The sequence below is a fragment of the Lutzomyia longipalpis genome, chromosome 2 (assembly GCF_024334085.1).
Source record: "Lutzomyia longipalpis isolate SR_M1_2022 chromosome 2, ASM2433408v1".
NCBI lineage: Eukaryota > Metazoa > Arthropoda > Insecta > Diptera > Psychodidae > Lutzomyia > Lutzomyia longipalpis.
The window spans coordinates 27,432,286-27,453,265 of NC_074708.1; the positions used below are offsets into that span (position 1 = coordinate 27,432,286).

The 20,980-nt window shown below is 36.6% G+C and overlaps 1 protein-coding gene across 1 annotated transcript in view; it reads left to right on the top strand.

Annotated features, from left to right (window-relative positions):
* LOC129789983 (protein eyes shut) overlaps window positions 1-20,980 on the top strand; it is a 66,487-nt gene that overhangs the window by 36,904 nt on the left and 8,603 nt on the right. The window contains exons 5-14 of the mRNA XM_055827133.1: window positions 2,117-2,269; window positions 2,370-2,570; window positions 4,652-4,820; window positions 6,080-6,911; window positions 9,333-9,679; window positions 11,125-11,397; window positions 15,863-16,200; window positions 18,743-19,174; window positions 19,239-19,467; window positions 19,601-19,764. Of these exons, the coding sequence (XP_055683108.1) occupies window positions 2,117-2,269; window positions 2,370-2,570; window positions 4,652-4,820; window positions 6,080-6,911; window positions 9,333-9,679; window positions 11,125-11,397; window positions 15,863-16,200; window positions 18,743-19,174; window positions 19,239-19,467; window positions 19,601-19,764 (3,138 nt within the window). The remainder of the gene's footprint in view (window positions 1-2,116; window positions 2,270-2,369; window positions 2,571-4,651; window positions 4,821-6,079; window positions 6,912-9,332; window positions 9,680-11,124; window positions 11,398-15,862; window positions 16,201-18,742; window positions 19,175-19,238; window positions 19,468-19,600; window positions 19,765-20,980) is intronic.

Below are 20,980 nucleotides of genomic sequence, written 5' to 3' on the forward strand. Positions count from 1 at the left end.
AGAGGTAACATAAAAAAAGTTCTTTAAACTTTAAAAGCACAACTGAAAATTCAACGAATTCAGCAAAGTTCTAATTTAGCACCTTTCACTGAGTTCTACATATAACAGAAATCTCTTAAAGATCTTAAAAAATGACAAATTAAGCAAAATTTTAAGAATTAAGGGAACTTTAGAAAAAATAAAACAATTTCATCAAATACATGGACGAACGTAAGAATTTAGAATGTATCAGTGAATTCAGCAAAATAATTCTCTTATCGAATTGAAATTACGACGAATTTAACATTACTAATTAAAAACTTATTAACTTAAGAATAAATTCAGAAATTCAACGAATTCAGCACAATTCAATGAATTCAACTATATATAAGCTGAAAGCACGTCGAATTCAGCAAACTTTAATTAAATTTTATGGATTCAGAAATGTCGAAATCTAAAAAAAATATTAATAATTCTTTGAAGCAAAATTCAACAAAATTGGAAAATTATTTTAATAATTAAAGGAATTCTGCCCAATTAACTGAATTTAACAAAATTCAATAAATTCACAGAAATTCAATGAATTCAGCACAATTTAATGAATTCAACATATTTTTATTCTCTTAAAAATTGCTGATTTTTGTTTACCTTTATTGCTCTGACAGGCCATGTACGCGACTCAATTTTTGTATGGAATTCTTTGGTACGAAATGAAGTTGGACTGCGCTTTTTTAATGACAGCATCAATCTCAAATTCCTTTGTACCATTAAATTGTACAACAAATAACCTACAAAATGACGTGGGTGGGTACGGTTTTCGACCTTCAGCATAGTCTTCCCAAATGCGCCTCATTAAACGATGGTTTCTCCACATTTTGCTCAGTTTTACAAATTCTTTGACAAAGTTTTCCCAATTCAATTTCCTGCCTGATGATGAAGGAATAAAGCCTTCGAAACGTTGCAGAACATATTGTGTTTGAGAAACTGCTGAAGGTCGAAAACCGTGCCCACCCACACCATAAACTTCAATCCGACCGCAATCCACCATTCATCTCTACAAAATGACATTTTCTCACAATGCGATCAGAATTCTAAGTGTCAATAAATTAAAATTTTATTACCAAAGGCGAAAAATTCCCATACAAAAAGTGAGCCATTTTTGCTATTCAACTTCACAAAAAAGGAGACCGTCTACAGGGCCTGTGCTCTGACTTGCTCTACAACTTAATTTTATATTAAGTTGCTTCTTTCCAATTTATTTTCTGGATTTTCTGATAATTTTATTTAATATGAATTTTTTAATTAATTGCTGAATTGCTAATTCTGTAGTTTTCTTTTGCATTCAATTTCTTTGTATTCTTTGTATTCAATATTTCTTTTGCATTTTGTGAACTAGAAAATTAATTCCCAGCTTTATTTTTCCTCAACCCAACAATTAAAAAAAAACGATTTTAGAAAAGCCTGAAAACTGCTTTTAAAATAGATTTTAAAGCAAAAAAACGACCTTATTGCTTTAATGCCAATTCTTTTTATATTATACACAGAAAAAAACAAGAAAAGCTCCTTTTTGTTAAATTACAAAGCTCCTTGAGACGCAAAAAGCTCCTCATTCATAAATTAAGAATAGATGAATGTAGGTGTGTTGAGAAAAAATCGTCCCAGACGATGGGCCATACACGGAGAAGCAGCATTCTCGCTCGCCCATATCATTCACTCGCAATATGGGGTGTCTGGGATTGAGCTGTATGCCGTGTGTGTGGGTGAAAAATGATGTGGATGAATTAGACAAAAGGCCCAAAATTGTGCAATTACCACCACCGACTGTATGTCCGGAAAACATTTCATTCGCCTCTGCATTATTCATCATTTTTATTTGCTCCACCCGGACAGGGTCATTTTTCATGCAGGGACACCCCCAAGGAGGACATCACCCGAAAAGCATTGTGTGTTGTCTTCATCATTGCTATACCCACTCACAGATTAATAAAATCCTCCATCGCCCCTCATTTTGCCATAAAAAGAAAAATATGTGTGAACCTTCCATTGTTCATAAAATGTTTCCATGCTGTATGCTGGCTGTTGAGGTGGAACTTGTGTGTGTGTGCATTAACGTGAAGCTTTTTCTTCCACCATATAGGGTTGAATTGTGAGGAAAATCTGGACGAGTGTCTGTCGAACCCGTGTCAAAATGGTGGCGTCTGCAATGACCGAGATAACGGCTACACATGTACCTGCTTACCTGGATTCCTGGGAGGACACTGTGAGATTGATGTAGCCGTATGTGAGACAGGTATAACTACCAACCCCCATCTACACCCTTTTACACCCCAAAACAACCCACTTTCCACGCAATAAAATCCCCTTTTCTCCTGCCCCGTTTTTGTACAAAGATGGAGGAAATGCAACGGAACGATGCGAGAATGGCGGGGAGTGCATCGAAGGGCCCGGTCTCACATTCTCATGCCAATGCACTGCTGGATGGGAGGGTAGTCGGTGTGAGGAGGAAATAGACGAATGCGCCTCATCGCCGTGCCAAAATGGGGGCGTCTGTGTGGACAAACTGGCCGGATACGCGTGTGCCTGCATCACAGGTGAGTCAATCAATCTTAATTGGACTCTTCCCATGAACGGGCAAATGGATTCCAACCATTCGAATTAATTGATTGAGAAATCCACAGAGGGATTGTTGGGGAGGAATCCACCCCCAATAACACACTAATTAATAAATCCCATATTTTGTCCGTTGAATTTGGCCCTGAGGGGGTATCGTTACAAATGATCACTTTGAGGGTGAAAATGTCTTTTAGGAATTATTTAGTAAAGTTTTAATCCAGAAAAGTTCTAATAAAATATTTTTTTAATGTGAAAAATTATTTAATAAGAAAGTGAGCGACCGTGAATAATGAGAAAAACTTATTAAAAATTATTGTTCCTTCACTTTTCAAAAAATTACTTGACGTATAATAAATTAGTTAGTCCTTTGTTCTGATGCTCAATGTTTAATTCTAAAGAATAAGAAGTTCTTAGATTTTACTTTCTTTAATTCATAGAATTTTAAACATTGAGTTTAATTATGATAAAATCTTTTCTTTTTTTTCTAACAAATGAAAAGTTGTTGTATGATTTTGGTAGATGGATGTTTTTAAATCGTTGTATTGTCGTTCTAAAAAAGAAAAACAAAGAATTTATTGTTCAGGAAAATAGTCTGAAAGATCTCTGAAGAGGCCTGGAAAAGTAATTTTCCTTCTAAAATACGATAAAAGGTAGAAACAAAATTTAAAAATCTTATAACTGACGAATTGTGAGAAAAGAAAAGATTTTTATCAGAATCTACCCCATTCTAAAGTTATGGCTATCATCTAGGTTATAATTTCCTGATTTTCTAAGTTTTTCTTAATGAACTTCCAGAATTTCTAAAGTTTAGGTACTATTTTATCTCTTAGAATTCTTAAAGTTAGCCATGCTATGTAGTTTCTAGAGCGTCCAAATTATAGATTAAATAAAATAAACTTAATTTCGTAACATTAAGATTTTCTAACGATTAGACTTTGTTCTCCTTAAAGTTTGACTTGCAAGAATTTTTAAAGATAATATTTGGCATTTTGGCCTCTAGTTCCTAAGAATTTTTAATCTGAAAATTTTCCAGAACTTTCAACATTACTGAAGCATTTAAATTCCTTCAATTTTTAATGATAATCCGTGACAGCTAGGGAGGAACGGAAATTATATCCTTGCTGGAAATTTCATTTATTTAAAACATTTCAAAAATATCTGACAATGAGAACATATTCCACTCATGCGGATTTTACTTCTATCCATGCATTAACAAAACGTTTTTTATGTTAAGTTTTCGATAATGGATGTATAAAAATAATTATGCGAATTCCGTAGAATCCATTAACTCTCCTGATTAAATGTTGAATAAATAATTTTTTTAATTAAAATTCATAAAATATATCATTTTTTTAATAATATGCTCAAATAAATTTATCTGCAAACCTTTTTGCAATTTATTGTCGTTAACTATTAAATTATTGTAATTAAAAAAGCTCTCCTGTCTCTTAGTGCTGCAGGCACGAATTTACATTAATTTGCGGTCTTATAATTTGTAATTAATTTAGTTTCAATTTAATTTCGATAAATAAAACGCCATCAATAATGCGGTTTGGGGGGAAATTTTATATATAAACCCACATAAACTCACCCCGTAATGCGGTTAAAGTGATTGGCAAAAGTCCAATGAAAATCTCTAAACTTTTCCCATCGATTAAAATCACATTTATTTGACTTTTGAGAACCACACAAACTTACGGGGGCGGCAGAGTGTTTGATTTTGGTGCGAAAGTCAGGAAGTTTTGGGGCAGTTTTGGCAAAGTGAAAATTCCTTCAATTCACATTTCTCCTGAAATTAGCAATGTTTTGTGCTTTAGGGCTATTTTGAGGAGCTTTTCTCTGCAAACTTTAAACCCGATAGAACCAAAATTGTAAACCCACCCGTATTGATTTCTTGGAATAGAAACGGAGTTCCCTGAACCATGGACTCCCTCTCTCGAGGAAGTGGAAATTCCTCATTAATTTTGTAATATAATTGAGTTCAGGGACTTGTGGGGGTGGGAATTCCTCCGAGACCTGATGCGCGCTTTGAGATAATTTGATTTTGGCCCTTTTGTAGGATTCACCGGAAATGACTGCGAGGAGACAATTCTCGTGTGTGATGACTCCCCGTGCAGAAATGACGCTCTATGCCTCATGGAGGACGGTCAGCCGGTTTGCTACTGCGTACCCGACTTTCATGGTGAAAAGTGTGAAAATCAATACGATGAATGTCTTCTTGGACCAGGGTGAGTTTTCTATTTCTCCATTAAAATTATTAAAATTGCGGAAAGTCGGGCTGAGGATGTTAGTTTTTGTCTAAAAATGAAATCCGGTGAAAACTATCCTAAGTCGTGTTAGTTTTGCTAGTTTTTTATGCTCTATAAGCTTATGCTCTCTGCGTGTATGCTTCAAGCAATTATATCAAAGATGTACTGTTTCATAACGTTTTGAAGTAGAGGGAAAATTATTTTAAATATCCAATGAAAACTATCTTAAGTCAAGCTGAATTTCATTAGGGTCGTTTCGTATGCTTCTTTAGTTTATGAATCATGTCTCTATACTAAAGATTTGCTTTTGAAACTTTTAATATTCTTACATTTTTAAGTGGAAAATTTTTCTAAATATCCAATGAAAATTATCCTAAGTTGAATCAATTTCTATACACATTTATGCTTCCTCCGATTATACTTCAAATATCAATTTATAAAAATTTTTTGAATATTTTTTTGAACATGAGCTTCACTTAATTTTTTTCATGAATAAAATTGCGACACATGCAATATGCGTACATGCGTTATCTGCATATGCTTCATCTGTTTCACAAAATTTTATAAAGTTCATATTTTTTTTAATAATAGAAGAAGTCATTAAATAATTATTACCGAAAGTCAAAATTCATCGTAACGCTTCACAAAATTATATTGTTCACCAATAAACATATGCATGATGCATAATACATATGGCATCACATGCTCCATAACTTTCCGCATACTATATAAATAATTATGAACATATAAACCGCATAAATTAATAAATATCACACAGAAAACCCAAAGCTGCTCAATTTTTGAGCCACTCTATTAATGCAATTTTGCCAATAAGCCAATTTAAATTTTCTATTATGCATCATATTATAAATTTTGTTAATTATGCGTGAGTTGGTTTGTTAAATAAATAATTCATACGAGTGTGGGAGGTGAATTTCAACAATTAATCTCATCATTCTGCATATGATACGTAAATTTTATTTAATTTTTAAAAGTTCTATAAGTTAGTTTAAATAATGTTCTTTAGCGTGATACCTGATCTGCCTGATGAAGATGCGTAAAAGCCTCGAATTATTCCTCAAAGAATTCATCTGAATTCTATCGCATCTTTGTTGCAGCTTTTCGGGCTTATTTTATGCAAATTATAAACTATGTTTGCGAGCTTTTGTGTAGGGGTAGGGATGTTATGTATAGGTATGTAGTCATTGTTCTCCAAAAACAACCGTTGTCTGCCGCAGGTGCCAAAATGGAGGGAGTTGCATCGATGGTGTGGATGATTTCTCATGTTCCTGCCCACCTGATTTGAGCGGTTCTCTCTGTGAGTGCTTAATTCTGCCGGATGGCAATTTCAATTGCAACTACACTCGCCCACTCGACTGCACTGCACCACCCACCAGCACCCTTTCCACATCCACCCTCGATGCGGAGACTGAAAGCTCAACACACCGCCTGTGGACGACATCCACAGAAATGAGTGAAACTACGACGGAATTTACCTCAACTGTGCCAACTATTCGAACCAGCACCACTGAAGACGCCCAAAGCACCACCACAGAGAGTCGTGAAGAAACCACGTTAACGGAAACAACGTCTGAAGGGAGCACGCCTGAAAATTTAGGGACAACTGTGTCCACCACAGTTACTTCGGAGGAACCTCTTGGGAGCACCTCAAGCACCCCAGTGATACCACGAAGTACAGAATGGTTGGAAACAACCAGCGAAATAAGCTCCTCAACATCCACCGCGGTTCCCACAACTGAGACCACAACGGAGGCATCGACAGCCGCCACCACATCGACCATCCCATTCACCACATCAACCCCCGTGGAGGAGACAACGCCGACTGAGAGCTCGACAAGCATCCCAACTACTCTTAATCCCTTCTTCACCACCCACCCATCGACTCGGTCAACAACGCCCACCGACGAGGAGACCACGTTCAGCACAGACAGCACAATTGGCACCATCCCGACGATGATTCCGGTGGAAAATTACACCGGAAGTCCGGATTGTATGAGGCAACCCTGCCTCAGTGGGGGAACATGTGTGAGCACGTCGCAAGGAATGCGGGTGAGTCTCTAACAAATATTCCTACCAGAACAGTGCTAAATCTCATTGGGCCAAACAACGAGTTATACGGTGCATGAATGCAATTCAAATTCACTCGCAATCCTGCACATTTGCCAGAAACGTCGAGTTACTTTGTCATCCTTTTTATATACATTTACATCAGGGGGAAAGGGGAGGGGATGTGTGGGTGGCTACATGGAGCTTTTTAGTGCATTATAACAAGCTTTTGAAGGGGCAATTCAATGGCCTTTATGAAAGCTTATGCAACGAGGCACAAAGAGAAACTCAACAAGTTGGAATGATGAGACAATAATCTAAAAGAATTTTTATTTCTTCATCCATATGATGGACAGGAAGCTAAAGCATTAATTATAAGAGAAGTTTGTGAAAGTTTTAATTAAGCTATGTCTTCCTGATTTTTGTGAATAAAAAGGTTCGCGGGAAAATTTACATGGATATTCAATTAGATATTTCATACGATTATCCGTGGAATTTTGTTCAAAAAGGGGAAATTCGAATTTTCTTTTATTTTTTTTCTTTGAATTAATTTTGAGTCATAGAATTACCGTTTTTGAAATAGAATTTGAAAATAAAACACATAATAAAACTAATAAAACGTTGGAAATCTTCCTCGGAAAATCACACAAAAACCAATGCATTTTCCTATGATATTTCTAGGGGAAAAGTTTGAAAACTATTGATGTAATCAATAAAATTATCTTGATAATTGAAACAAGTAAAATATGGAAAAAATCTTTTCATTCCTTACTTTCATACAATGTCCTATGAAACGTCCATATATTTTCCAGCGATTCTCCACAATTTTTTTCCCTGTTTTCCCAAAATATTCCTATTTTAATATTTTTCAATTTTTAGGTCACAAAAATAGCTTCATTGAATTTTCTCTTCCGTTCTGATTTCACTAACAAATAATCTTTCCAATATATTTACCACAAATTTTGCAATATTTATTTCCCATTCGAGACCATTTCCGGCCCTCGTAGCCGCAACAAAATAATTTTATCGCCAACGGAGGTTGTTTATGGTCAACGAGCAATAATATTCAAAAATATGAGGAGGAAAAAATGCACCCCTTTCCACCCCTTAGCGCATCAATGTTGTTGGATCACGGATATGGAGTAAATTGGTGTTATTCCATCATCTGCGGAAGTTCCATTCGTGATGCTGTTGATATCGCAACTTGGCTTCGTGTCAACATGAGGTGTAGGGGGTGGGTTTTATATCCATTCTGTGTCGCCTTTGGTGTTTATTTTATCAATCTCCACCCATTTGGCATCCCCCCTTCCATGCTATTTCATAGACTATCTCCTGAGGGAGAGAATGTTGTTTTTCACAATCTCATCCCTCACTTTTTGGAGGGAAGTGTGTGTGGAAAACTTTACGGACCAAACAAGGTTAAGCATGCTTCCTTTTGGGGGGTGGAAAATAGGAGATGGAGGGAAAACTTCCACAGGAAAATCTCAGCTGTTTAATGAAAATTCCCTCAATAAAATATTTATTGCGTTAGTTGCGCTTTATTGCTATACTTCGGTCTACTTGTGCTCTATCAATGTTTCAATGTGGGCTTATGCTGACTTGCAAACGTTGCTCTGTTGATCCAACATACACCTACTCACAATTTCGATTAAATTTCAAATTAATTTCAATTCCTCGACTTTTGTTCTGTTCCGGGAGGAGAAGCTTACACAACACTGTGTTCCAATTGTACAATGCTAATACTGCCCATTGATTTGGTCAATTCATATCATTCGTAAAACCATACAAACCATTTCCCTCGGGAAAACTAATTTTCCACCCAACCCCATCCCTTTTTCCCCGTGGAAAATCCACAGATCCTCTCCACGCATTTTATTGTCTCCCATAATTCTCGCGCGCAAGCTTTCATTTCGTCCGATTGATTGTCATGAAAAGCATCACGACGATGGAAGCTCTACATCAGAGCATTGGATGTCGTTGAGGGTGGTCTGTGTGAGTAATGAATTGCACAATTGCACGCTCACCCCGCAGCTGAAAGCTCGAGGGTGTGGATTTTCTGCAACTACTCAATGTTTCGCTATTACGGCATCGCGCGTCCCCCGATGACAATAGCTGGGGATTTCAGCGCGCGTGTAGATGGAAAATTGGTGCATGGGATTTCAGAAATGGAATAGGGATTTATCATTATTATGAATTTCTAAATCGGATTACACAAGCACCACATCCCGAAGATATGGCGCGAAAAATAGTTTTCCCCGACATTTCCATTTTCCCCCATATATGTGGGAATTATTTTCAACGAATGCAGATGCTCCTAATTGAGCCCCAATGTCGCTGGAAGGTTGATCATGCTGGGAGAGAAAAAGTCCCCAATGGCACAATGTGACGGAGATTGATTGACAAATTTAATTGTCTTTGCCACAGTGCATGTGCCGCTTCAACCGTCAGGGAAGCTTCTGCGAGAGTCCCCTCGTGATCAGGCACGCCGCCTTCTCGGGGAATTCCTACGTCAGCCATCGTATCTTCCGCCGACTGTCAGCCACACTCGAAGACGTTCTACCCATGCAGATTGAACTGCGCGCCAGGACACGTGCCACAGATGGGCTAATCCTTCTGGCTGCAGTTCAGGGATTCCGTGGTAGTCACTACATTGCGCTCTTCCTTCATCGCGGGTTGCTGCAGTTCCAATTCTCCTGTGGACTACAGACAATGCTGCTCAGTGAACTAGAAGCTCCCGTCAACACGGGTCATGAGATGGTCATACACGCAGCGTAAGTTGAACGTTAATTTGAATTTATTAATTGAAAAAAAAAAAAGATGACTAAAATTCAATAGTAATTAGTCGTTAAAAATGAAAGTTAATTTAAATTGTAGTTTAGCTTTTTTGAAAAAAAAAATAATGACTAAAATTCAATAGTAATTAGTCGTTAAAAAAGAAGTAGATCTCCAAAGCTTTATTAACGATTTTTCTGAAAAGCTCATTTTTACTTCATTATCAATCGCAGCTCGTTTGTCGTTAAATAGATGCTTTAAAGGCCTAACCAAGCAACAGCGTCAAAAGACGTTGTTCGTTGTTTTTTCTCACTTGCTCCTTGTCAAATTGTATTGCGCTGTCACTGTCAAACAAGAAACGCGGTTTCTATGTTTTATAACCGCGTTTCTTGTGTGACAGTGACAGCGCGATACAATTTGACAAGGAGCAAGTGAGAAAAAACAACGAACAGCGTCTTTTGACGCTGAAGTATGGTTAAGCTTTAAAAATCGTTAAAATCTATAGGACGTTAAGAAGAAACCCTTAAAATCAAAGAAATCTTACATTCAAAGCAAAAAAGCAAAAAATCCCTTTCTTAAAATTTGTCTTAACGTCTCCGTTTCATTTTGTATAAAGGCTCAATCGTGTAAATCGTTAAACATTTTTTTTTCTAACCTGCTGAAACAATTCGTTAATCGACCGTTAATTTTAAGCTCAACCACTTCACTTTACTTTTATCGTTAAAAATCAAGCCGTTAATAACCGCTAAGACCGTTTAGAGCCTTATTTAGCGTCCAAGAAATCCTTGAAATATTTTAATTTTGTACTGAAATTTCAATATTTCAAGCGAATTTTAAGACTTTCTTGGTCGCTAAATAAGGCCCAATTTTTGTATATTTTAAATAAAAAATTTCCGAAGCATTCGTTAAGTAATTCGATAAAAATCAATAATGTTTTTTTTTTAAATTATTTTGAACTTGAAAAAAGCTTAACGGTCTTTAGTTTAAATAACAAATATTTTTGAAGAAAGTTCTCAAATTAAAGCTCTGTTTTTGAGTTTTCTGAAGTTCATTACAGATTGAGAAAAACATATTCTAACAAAATTAATCACAATCTTCTGACAAAGAGTTTGCATTCCCAAAAATCACTCACAGAGTTCCTTAAAAATGAATCCCTATTAAATCCCCTCACGATCTACACGAAGAGGGGTTACTTTTTGCAAAAACATCCACCCCCTTCCCATGTGGGAAGAAAGCACAAGCAAAGATATCCCGTCTTGAGGAAATTCTATTCAGGAGGTGGTGGTGGTGGATTGAAGTTGAATTTCCATTGAGCGACAGTGATAAATAGTTTGTTGTTGGTACTTTGCCATCACTTCTCTAAATGTTTAGCTATGTGTGCAATTTTTCAAATCTCCCGCCTGTTTGTGGGGGTGGTATTTAATGTTTGGCTTTCCCAACACAGCCTCGACTTTAGCCGCAACTTTTCCCACTGCAACGCAAGCCTGCGCGTCAATGATACCCTGGCTATGAGTGGGGACCAGCCAACGTGGTTGAGTGCGGCTGCAAGGCAAGATCGGCGGCCTGGGAGGGTGATCCAGAGTGCATGGTTGCACCTGGGTGGCGCCCCGCAGGCCCCCTTTGGACTGATAAATGACCTGCCAGCTGCTGGAGCTGAGGGCTTCACAGGATGCTTGCGCACACTGAGGATTAATGGACAACCACGGCAGATATTCAGGTAATTCTATGTTGCCTCATTGCCACCAAATACAAATTTCACAAATTTCCTGCACGCGTGCCCCAAATAAGTGAGATTGGTGTATGCCACTCCACACTTCTCAGGGGGGGGGGGGGGGTATTTTGAGGGATGCTTCGTGTGGGTGGTATCGTTCTTTGAGCACATGTGCGTCTCTCCACTGAGACGATATTAATTTTTGACTTTACCACAAATCAGTTGGGTTTCTTCTTTGTTTAAGCAAATGAGGGGGATGATGTTGTGTGTGGATCCTTCTATTTAATTTGAAAATTTCTTTGTGAGCTTCCCACAGAAGCTCAAAAGCTCTCAGAAATGGGATGATTTCATGTCTAGGGGCATAAATGGCAAAGAAAATGACGAAAAAGGGAAAAAATATTCTAAATATTGATCTATAATGTGTTAAGAATAATCTAAAAATATTTTGAGAACATTCTAAGATGCCAGTTGGAGGCAGAAAATTAAATTGAATTTCGAATTTGACATGTGTCATACAACATCTGTCAATTTTGCTTATGTCAAAGAAGATCTGTCAATTTTGCTTATGTCAAAATGATCGAAAGAATTTTCAAAACTTAAATTTTTTGTCTAACAGTTTTCTTTGATATCTATATAATAAAGAAAGGTCTGTTTGTTGGTAATCTTCGTGTCTGTACAGCTATACAAATCTACACCGTTTGACCGATCGTGATGAAATTTGGTACAGAGGCCCCTTATATCAGGCGCTTTCGAGTGGCCGTATCCATTTTCCCCCCAAAGCCCCCCTTCAGGTAGCCCCCATATAACTCTCATGCATTTTTCGCGAATTTTTGAATTTGGCGCCCGAAATGTTGTATGAAAATGATTTCTTCTCTTTGCAATTTTTTTGGGGTTGATGAGTAACCCCAATCTACGTATAAATTATCACAATTTTTTTCTCTCTAAAATTTGCGCGAAGCGCAAAACCCCCCGCGAAGCGGGGCGAGGAAAATTGGAGCGAAGCGACAATTTACCTCGTCTTTTCATAAAAAAAAACTTGCAGTTCTGAAAGAAATTTTAATAATAAATCAAATTTTCTTCAAAATACTTCTGTCAAAAAATAACTGTCAAACATTTATCTAAAGAAAATTCAATCTTATTTAAATTTGAATTATTCTCTTTTAGAATTTTTTATGCTAAAAACTCCTTTAAGTGTTCTTCTCATTTTTTTTTCATTTTTATATCATTGAAACAGAATTCATTTGACATCGATCATCTGTCAAATGTAGTTGTGTCAAATTTTAAAAAAAAACAAATTCAACGAATTTTTTTTCAACAACAAAATATATCAAAATTTTCTTAAAATAAATACAAAGTAAAATTCCCGTGATCATCGCAATTGCGGGGGCAATTTTTAAATTAATTTAATCATGATGGAAATTTCGAAACTTTTCCTTCGCATGGGGAAAGTTAATTTCAATTTATTCTGCTACTTCCCCACATGCTGCCCCATCACAGAAAAAAAAATCCTTAACTCCCCGATAAATGCGTTGTTTGTCCTCATGAAAACTTCCTCCTCTGGTGCTTTTCATGGGCATTATTTGTGTTTTCAATTTTCCACTTTGGCGGAAAATTTTGCTCCTGTTTTTTTTTCCTTCGTACATTCCCCCACACCGCGATTTAATTTAAAAAGTGTATTTAAATTTCGACCCCCAAAAGTTCATCCTGGCGATTTGTTTAGTAGCTTAATGAAAAGGATAACGTTCTGTGCAAATGTTTTGTATGATGATGAATTTTGCAAACAAGAAAGCTTTAGGAGATGCCGCGTTTCTTTTGAAAATTATAACGGCCCCTTGCTCAAATATTTGCTTTCTAAAAAAAATTTACGCCTTTGAGGATTTTTTTGAGATGCTCCCATAAAAAAAATAGTGTGGAAGTGTGTGTGTGTGTGAGGGAAAAAGTCCAGGCTAAGGGTTACTGGTGGAGCGAAAAATTCCCTTCCTCAGCGGAGCGTGAGTAATTTGATTGATTCAGAACGGGAAGGGACGTTGTGTGCTGCTCAACTGGAAATTAGCACTTCCGCGCAAAGACGAAATTATTCACGGGAAAAGTGAGTGATGAAAAAGCTGTCCGGAACATTGGCGAGAGGGGAGGGGGGATGGCGGAAGGGCTCTGACCAGAGTCTCTCCCTTTGGGGCAATCACTCAATAATACCCAAATCTCATACCACAGCCGAGGATGCGCGCCACGGAAGAGGAAATGATTCAGTAATTTGTGAATTATTTATTCACGTGGTAAACACTACACTCGGAGAAATTATTTGTGAAAGCTTTGATGATGAAATGAAATGATTAAAAGTTTCTAAAGGGCCTAAGAAATAAAATGCATAAGATAGACGATAAATTTTAAAATAATAATTAAAATTATATCATCAAAAAGAAACCCTTGAACATCTTTTAGAGGATTTACGCGCAGAAAATTACTTCCCTTATAAAGACTTGTAAATGTGTGAAAAGGATTGAATATACTGATTAAAACTACTCGTATATAGAGGCGCTGTAATCAGAGAAAAGCTTTTCTTTAATTATTCTCTTTTAGAATTTTTTTTTTTTCAAATCAAATTCTCACGAAAACTTCGTAAAACTCGGGGCTCTCGGGGCTCTCGGGTTAAATCCCGGAGCCATACCAACTTGCGTTGGTACTCCTGCCTCATCTTCTCTTTCTCTGAAATATTAAAATAAAAATAAATTAGAAACACAAAAAAAAATTATTAAAAATATTTTTATTACCTTTGAGTGAGGTGTCCATCTGCTGGACATCTGTCCGCATAGACGCCTCCAGGCGCTCTACCAAGGCTTCATATGCCTTTTTCTTCCTCATAAACTCCCTGTACTGCTTCTCCAACTCCGTCTGTTCATTCATTATCGCGTTGCGGGCTTCCATTTTTCTTTTAGATGTGATTTTATTTTCTTTTGCACAAAACTCAACTTTTCTCTTTGCCTTATGATCAACTAGTCAACCCGAGCCCCCAATCACGTGTGAGCAAACTCCATTTTAAGCTATAAAAGGGGGGCGTATTTTAGTAGGGGGGGATGAATAATACGGTACCCGGAGAAATTCTAAAAATAAAAAATTCTCGTTATCTGACCCTTCAACAGGTAGAAAATGGGGAAAATCAATTTTTCTGTGGGGGCGCTATAAAGGGGGGTTGGGGCGGAGTCCCATATAGCGCTTGCAACTCGTATTGACCCCCTCTACCCCCATACCAAATTTCATCAAAATCGGCCCAGACGTTTAGAAGGAGTTCATGATAGCTGCATAGTGTAGATTAAGCAGAAAGGGGAATGTACTGGTAAGTTTCACTTACGGGCTGTGATTCTTCCTTCAGTGATCAGTCTAAGTGTGATATTTGATGAAAGTTTGGTGGTGCAAACTCTGGGGGAAGGCTAACTCGCGCAGTGGCTGTGATTCGTGGAAATTCAAAATTCTGGTACATCAAAATCTGCACGAGTATGTCCTCTTTCATTTGCTTTTTACCCCATCAAAATCCATCCAGTAGATCCTGAGAAAAACCTACCTTTGTGTTTTAGAGCAGTTCTGCGGAAAAGTCGGAAAACTACAAGATGGCGTCGCACCTAAAATGGCGAAAAGTGATTTTCTTACACTTCAATAACTAGGCTACAAATGTAACCATCATCGGATATTCAAGTTTAAGAAAAACCCCAAAAAATGACAACATTAAAAATGTGTAAATTCTAACATATTTCCCAAGAGACCCCCCTTAAAATAAAAGTCAATTTTTAAACAAATAATAAGGTCGGTTTTGTCAAAAATCTTTTGTATTTGTTTCTAACAATTTAATAGTTGTAACATTTTTGGTATTCACTTTTCAAGTTCAAAGACAAGAAAAGATATCAGACAGAATCAACACATTCTTGAAATTTCGTCTAAAAGCTTTATTTAAAACTTCTCTTTTAACACTTGGAGGATAGAAATTTCTAACCTTAAAAGTTTGACCTTCATTTTCTCTCAAAATAAAATATTTTTCCAAGTTTTCATTCAACGATCTCTAAGTAATGAAACTTCCCTATATACTTACAGAGATGTAGAATTTATCACGAAAAGTTAAGCAGATTTAATTTTGTAGCGATTGAAAAAAGTCGAATTGGCCACGGTGGCCAACAAAGTCCTCCAAGGATTAATAAAATTCATTTAAATTTATAAATTTAAGTTTTTATTCATTTTTATTCTTTCCATCAAACGTGCTAAATATTAGCATATTTTTCTCAGTGTAAGATTTTGAAAAATGAGCATTTTTTGCCATTATCTACGCAACTTTGCCAATTTCAAAAGGATTTTCACTGGGAATTTTTAAATTTAAATCCCTGAATGAGGAATTGGGGAAAGAGGCTTTTCCATCTCAATGATTTTTCAGGCTAAATCTCCGCAATTGATGTTAAGTATGAATTTTTTTCTTCTCTCCTCCCAACAGTGATGCTGAGGATGGTTTTGGGATCACGGAATGTGGATCTCTGGCATGCTTAGCCAATCCCTGTCGCAATGGGGCCGTTTGCATTGAATTGGAAATGAAAATTCCGGAGGAAGAGACTCTACTGATGGAGGAGGATGGCCTGGAGGAGGACGATGAGGTGGCGACTGGTGTGGAAAAGTGGCTCTGCAAATGCCGTACAGGCTACATTGGACCCACATGCGAGATTTCCGTGTGTGCTGACAACCCATGCCAGTATGGGGGTACTTGTGTCCCCTTTCCTGGCAGTGGCTACCTCTGTCTCTGCCCCTTTGGCAAGCACGGTCACTACTGTGAGCACAGTGAGTACCATCCAACCCTATGCATTTAACGTAATATGTACATTTATATACACAGGAGATAGGGCTCTCCTTTTCCAATTTCCACCCCCCCCCCCCACGGCTCTTCCCACTAACGATGGGGGATGGGGTTGTAGGCTGCACCAGGCTCCGTTCGTTGGAAAATTCATTTCCGTGTCGTCTCCCTTTTGGCTCCGCGTTGACAAGTATACGAGGTTCATTTTTAATTTCCTTCCTCTCCGAGCGTCGGGCTCTTAATTCAAATCAAATAACTGCCACACCACACCCACCCCCAAGCAGCAGCAGCAGCAGCAGCATCCCTGCTCTCCTACTCCCGCATACACTCATCAATTAATGGTGTTTCCTCTGCAATTTCCGCACCGTTGCACCTCTCTCCCCGGGACATTTATTGGGGGAGATTAATCAAGTTGTGCGAGAGGAAGTAAATGGGTGCTCCCATGGTAAATACAAAGTGCGCCAGACAAATAAATCTCACCCACTTTTATGACCTCTGCCAGCTTTTTTCTCCCCTTTTTTTTCTTCACGCTTTTTCATGCAAAAGCTTCCTCCTCTTCTTGTACTTTATGAACTGACCCGGGCACAGTGTGGGTGCAACTCAGTTTGTTTTAAAGAGAAAATTAGTTCTTTCAGCGATAGACTTTGGAGGATATTATAAAGATGCGAGGCACGTGGATTGGAGGAGGGATGGAATTATGAGGGATTGTAATTGAGGAGATCTTTTAGGGAATGAGATTCTGTTGGATGGAATTATTTTTATACAGAAGGGGTGGATATCTGGCAAAGATTTGAGCATTTTCGCAGAAAATCTTTTTATAATTATTTGGATAAGATTCTAATATAAATCTTTCATTTTCTAACTTAAAAGTTGTTGTAAGATTTTGACATTTAGTGTTTTTAAATCCTTCTATTGTCGTTTTCTACAAGAAAATCAAAGAATTTGTTGTTCTAGAAAACAGTAAGAAAGATTTTAAAAAAGCCATTGAAAAGTAATTTTCCTCCAAAGACACGTTTAAACAAAGAAATAAAAGCATTAAGCAGACAAACATTTCTTAATTTTAGTCTAAAAATTGGTATCGATTGAAGAGCAAAAGCCTAATGGGTACAAAATTCTAGCCAGAAAAGTGAAATTCAATTTAGTACCTAATTATTCACCTTTTTAGTACTTTTCCCGATTGAATTCTAAATTTTTCCAACTAGAATTTACTATGTCTTCATCTAGAATTTACAATGTATTCTGCTAGAATTTAGTACTTTTAACTATTGAATTTAGTACTTTTTCGGCTTGAATTTATTACTTCGGCTAGATTTTAGTATATTTGAAAATTCAGTCTTAACTTAAGTAAATTCAATAATTAAAAGTATTAAATTCTAGTAGAATACATTGTAAATTCTAGCAAAAAATATAGTAAATTCTAACTGAAAGATTTCTAAATTTAATCGAAAAGTTGTACTAATTTTAAGCCGAAAAGTACTTTTAAGGTGAATAAGCATTAAATTTAATTCGTTAAAAGTACTAAAAAAAAATTCTGACCGAAAAAGTAGTAAATTCAAGCTGAAGAAGTACTAAATTCTAACTGTACGTTAATTCGTGATAGTACCGTACCTGTAGGGCGATACGGGAATAGTCAATTCGGTGTGCCCTCTGAAGCCGGTGGAGGAGTCACGGCAACCGTACCTGTACGAATATATTATTATTACTTTATAACTATGACAACCTCCGGGTTGGAGGACCAAAAAAAATGCTGAGACTATTATCCACGCTTTATTCTTTATCAAAAAACTTCAGGGAGCTACAGAATTAATTAATTTTCTTTAGAATAATAAATTTGCACGTTTTCACTCAATCATGTGTTTGGCGGAAGTGGAGATGTCACTTTTTCACTACGTCAACACTGACACTTCCTAGTTAGCAAATTACCCCACTGGTGGCGCCCCTGTCTTATTATGTTAGTTGGCGCGTAAAGCACCAACACTAACTGAAAATGAGAATATTCAGATCTTTGGAAATATTGTGTTTATTCGCTAAGCTTCGGATTATTCGCCAAAAATAGTCAAAATCCAGCAGATAAACACCCCTTGCAAATCTTATAATATTTTTCCCAGAATACCAAATATCTTATACAGTCGTGCCTTGGCATAAGATAGTTTAGGATATACTCTTCACACTCATTATTTTCAATACGCGAGAGCAGTACATCCTAGACTATCTTATGCCAAGGCACGAGTGTAATTAATGATTTGTAAGAAAAGATTTTTATCAGAATTTACCCCATTCTCAATTTTTTTCTATAATTGGATTTTTTAAAAGAATTTTTTATGCAGTTAGAATTTTTCTCGATTTTTCTTTACTTTAATAAAAAAATAAGGAAAGATAAAAAAAAATGTGTCAATGAATAAACTCCTTTTGATCATAAAATTTGTAATTTTATTATTTTTTTTTAATTTACAATTATTTGTAACATTTTTTTTAGCTTCTCTGCTCCATCTAAATCTTCAATAAATAACTTCCTACCTTCCTTTGCAGACCTGGAAGTAGCTCAACCGACTTTCTCAGGAAGTGTCGAAGGTCTCTCATCGTATGTGGCTTATCCAGTACCAATCCCATTGGAGTATTCCCTGGAAATGACCTTCAAGATCCTCCCAGCGACCATTACGCAGATCTCTCTGCTGGCTTTTGTGGGTCAGAGTGGGTATCACGACGAGAAGAGCGATCATCTGGCTGTGAGCTTCATCCAGGGCTACATTATGCTGACGTGGAATCTCGGTGCTGGCCCCCGGAGGATATTCACGCAGAAACCTCTTGAAATTCAAGGGGATGGGCCGCAGCAACCGCACACGATCTCCGTTGGTCGCAGTGGTCGACAAGCTTGGTTGTCCGTCGATGGGAAGGTTAACGTCACGGGAAGGGCTCCAGGAAGCCTCACGCGTATGGATGTGACTCCCATCATCTTCCTGGGTGAGCCTTTAATTTTTTTTTGAGATTTTTTTTTGTTGAATCATTGAGAACTTTTTATTTTCAGGTGGGCATGAGGTTGGAAATTTCTCCACACTCCCACACGATCTTCCACTTCATTCGGGCTTTGAGGGATGCATCTATGACGTTCACCTGAGGGCTGGACATGTGACGGTACCACTGCAGGATACAAAGGGTGTCCGGGGGAGAGGTGTTGGTCAGTGCAACACAAGAGAATGCCACAGACATGCTTGTCAGCACGATGGGGCTTGTCTTCAGCATGGAGCAACATTTACGTAAGAAGAGATTTCTAAGAAATAAATAATTTCCTCTTCTTCGCATTACTCAAAGAGCTTTTATCTCCTTTGAGGGGAAGATGCAAAATGAAAGGCATTCTCATGTGGCTTTTGTATGGATTTACTTTTGCAGCTGCATCTGCCAGGAAGGATGGTTTGGGCCACTTTGCACACAAAATGCCAATCCATGTGACTCGGAGAACAATCAGTGCACCCAAGGATCCACCTGTGTACCCCTCGTGACTGGGTATGAGTGTGACTGCCCCACAGGACGAATGGGGAAGAATTGTGAAGTTGGTAAGGAATTCAATGATCTCGTTTCTTTTATTCTTTTTCCTTATTTTTTTTCTACCTTTTGCACTTTCTAAATAAATATTAAAGGAAATACGTAGTACATATCATAAATAGTAGCATCAAGTTTTAGATCGAATTTACTTGCAAAATTATCTCTCAAATTATATCTGATTTTATGCAATGGATTTTGAAAGAATAAAATTTGAAAGACTCTTAACTCTAGCCAAAATTCACTAGTCAGACAGTCTTGAGTTTCTTAAATATTTTTGAAGATTCTTTAAGTTTTCTTAAGGGAAACTTAAGATTTCTTAAGTAAGTCAAATAAAATGCATATTTTTGATGATTTTTATAATGGGTGAAATTCACCATTCAGACAGTCTTAAGAAATCTTACGAATTCTTAAGATTTCTTAAGATTTCTTAAGTTTTCTTAAGAAAAACTTAAGATTTCTTTTTAAAAAACTTAAGATTTCTTAAGAAAAGTTAAGAAAACTTAAGATTTCTTAAGTCATACTGAATTTTAGGCAAAATGTAATATTTTTTGATGATTTTTAACATTTTCGATGTCTTAAGACCATCAAGAGCACTTTTTTTTAAACTTAAGAAATAGAAAATTGTACTTACTTATGAATTTAAAACAAAGAAAATGCATTTTTGAGTGTACAAAGAAGCTGTCATCAGAGAATGATGATTTGCTTAAAGCAAACCTTGAATTTGTCTTGAAAAGTAACATTTTAGCTATGATTCTTTCTTTAAAGAAACACAGCTTCTCTGTACACTCAAAAATGCATTTTCTTTGTTTTAAATTGATAAATACAATTTTCTATTTCTTAAGTTTAAAAAAAAAGGCTCTTGATGGTCTTAAGACATCGAAAATGTTAAAGATCATCAAAAAATATTACATTTAGCCTAAAATTCAGTATGACTTAAGAAATCTTAACTTTTCGTAACTTTTCTTAAAAAATCTTAACTTTTCTTAAAAAATCTTAACTTTTCTTAAAAAAATCTTAAGTTTTTCTTAAGAAAACTTAAGAAATCTTAAGAATTCATAAGATTTCTTAAGACTGTCTGAATGGTGAATTTCACCCAATGTCCATTTCGTCTGATTCAGCCTAACTGAAGATATCTTAAGTTTCGCTTAAGAAAACTTAAAAATCTTAAATGTTTCTTACAAAATCTTAAGTTTTTTCTTAAAGTACTCTGCGTTGATAGGAATGCTT